Raw genomic sequence first — 2,341 nt, forward strand, 5'->3', positions numbered from 1 at the left:
AATGTATTCATTAGTTTTCTCATATTTAATAATTACAAGGAAAATATTCTTTAAATTAAAAGCATGCTTTTAAATAGGCTTATAAAAGATTAGATTTGAAAATACAAATTGTTGGATATACTTCATATGTCTTGGTGAAGAGTGATGGAATAAATAATATCTACTGCTACTGTTGTTTTTACCAAACTGCCATACTTTCTTGTAAAATTCGAATCTGACCAAAGTGATTACACTTAAATCAATGATTACATTTAAATCACTGAGTCATTTCACTTAGCATAACACACCTGTATCAATATTTTCTTAATGTATACAATCGCGAGTTTCTCCAACATATTTCCCAGCCAGTTCCATTGTGCCCGCATTGTACCATTTTTTCGGTATTTTGCCTTCTGTGATATATCCATCGGGTATCATAATACTTATTTTCCTTTGACACGGCTAAAATAATAAGTGGAAATAAAATATTTGGATAAATGGCGTATTTTGAATATAATTTCTAGATTTAATTTTTGAATAAAATAATTTTATTAAAAGATAAAAAAATGATTCGTCACTAACTTATGGGTTTTTATTTCATATTTTGCAAGCTCTTGTAAGGTAATTACCTTAATTCCATCATTGCAGTCATGATAAATGTTAATTTTTGGATCAATTGGCGACATTTCATGAATGTAACCAGAAAGCTCAAAGTTTCCCTTCGAATCGGTTCTCGTTTCACCCATGAAATCATCCATGTCAAGTCCTGAAATATCTTTTATGTCTTTTTTTTTTCCTTTTTATATCCATGATAGATCAATTTTATAACTTGCAACATTTCATATCTAAACTTATATCTATATCGATTGATCCCTCCAATCAATTGATCGAGTATCATCGAATAACAAAGTTTATCAAACATAATTTATAAAATGAAGATTTTTGATAGTATATTTTAGAAATGATTTTATCAAATAGTGCTTTCAATTCATTCTAGCATTTTCTGAAGTATTTAATAGACTATGTTTTGTTAATAATTTTAAATGATAATCCAAGTGAATTGAATTTTTCTTTTTTCTTTAACTTTATAAAATGGTTGCACTAACCTCTATCATCATCATATAATTTGATAAGTACTCGAGAAGCAGGTAATCCGTTACAGGTTAATGTACCTTTAACACCAACACTTTGCAATCGTCCTACCAAACCACCAAATGCACAAAATACGACAATTGGAAAACCAGTTATTAATAATAATAATAAACGGAACATCTGAAATTTTTTTTTTTTAACTTTTTCTTTTGGAATGTCAAAATGTAACTCATTGAAGCAATGTGTCATCAAATTGAAAAATATATTTTATCCAAAATATTTTTGAAATGAATAAATGCAAAAGTATACAAAGAAACAAAGAAAAAAAATAGTAAATTAATTGATATTAACTATTAACAAATACTTTGTATAATATGTAAAAAAGAATCAAAGTAAAATAGTAATTTTATTTTCCTTTTCTTTTTTTCTATTGAAATGAACAAAGTTGAAATTTAGAAGAGAAAAGAATGAGAAAAAAAGTCATGGAAAAAAAAAAGAACTCTAAACATAAGTGAAAAATAAACAAGCATATAAACAACAAATATATCATTCTGCTAGTATTTAAAATATTTTCATAATTAATTAATAGTTGTTTTTATTGAAATTATTAATAAATGGTAAAACAATAATAAAACATTCATTTCAATATGTTAATTTTAAACAAATATTAAATGTAACAAATAATAGTAGAAATAGGCCTTAAGATGATAAACATTTGAAAATATCAGAAATTAGGGGAAACAGTTGGAGTTAGTTAATGATAGAGAAGGATGGTTACTGCTCAAACAATTTGATGAGTGAATGTTTCGAGCATTTCAAATTCTGAATCATACGATAACAGTTGTTCCATATAGGATGTCACAATTAATTATGGTACCCTCCTATCTATTGCCTAACAAATATGATGTAAAATGAAATCATCAACTCTGATGATAAATGCAAACTTGTTCCTTTTTTATTATCACTCATTATTATTACTATTATTATTTTATTATTTACAATTAAAACTATTTCATGCTGGTGTTGAATAATAAATAATTAAAGATAATAAATAGTTGATGATAACAATAACAGTAATAGTAATAATAATGATAATAATAATAATAATAATAGTAATAGTAATAATAATAATAATAATAGTAACAGTAATAGTAATAATAATAGTAATAATAATAATAATAATAATAATAATAATAATAATAATAATAATAATAATAATAATAATAATAATAATAATAATAATAATAATAATAATAATAATAATAATAAT

The 2,341-nt window shown here is 23.8% G+C and overlaps 1 protein-coding gene across 1 annotated transcript in view; it reads right to left on the reverse strand.

Annotated features, from left to right (window-relative positions):
- Positions 1 to 1,260, reverse strand: part of LOAG_18835 (hypothetical protein) — a 2,258-nt gene extending 998 nt beyond the window's left edge. Inside the window, exons 1-2 of the mRNA XM_020451498.1 lie at positions 1,086 to 1,260; positions 609 to 745 (exon numbers count right to left, since the gene is read on the reverse strand). Of these exons, the coding sequence (XP_020304710.1) occupies positions 609 to 745; positions 1,086 to 1,251 (303 nt within the window). The 5' untranslated portion in view covers positions 1,252 to 1,260. The remainder of the gene's footprint in view (positions 1 to 608; positions 746 to 1,085) is intronic.
- Positions 1,261 to 2,341: the final 1,081 nt, after the last annotated feature.

This window comes from Loa loa, assembly GCF_000183805.2.
Source record: "Loa loa unplaced genomic scaffold supercont3.572, whole genome shotgun sequence".
Classification (NCBI taxonomy): Eukaryota; Metazoa; Nematoda; class Chromadorea; order Rhabditida; family Onchocercidae; genus Loa; species Loa loa.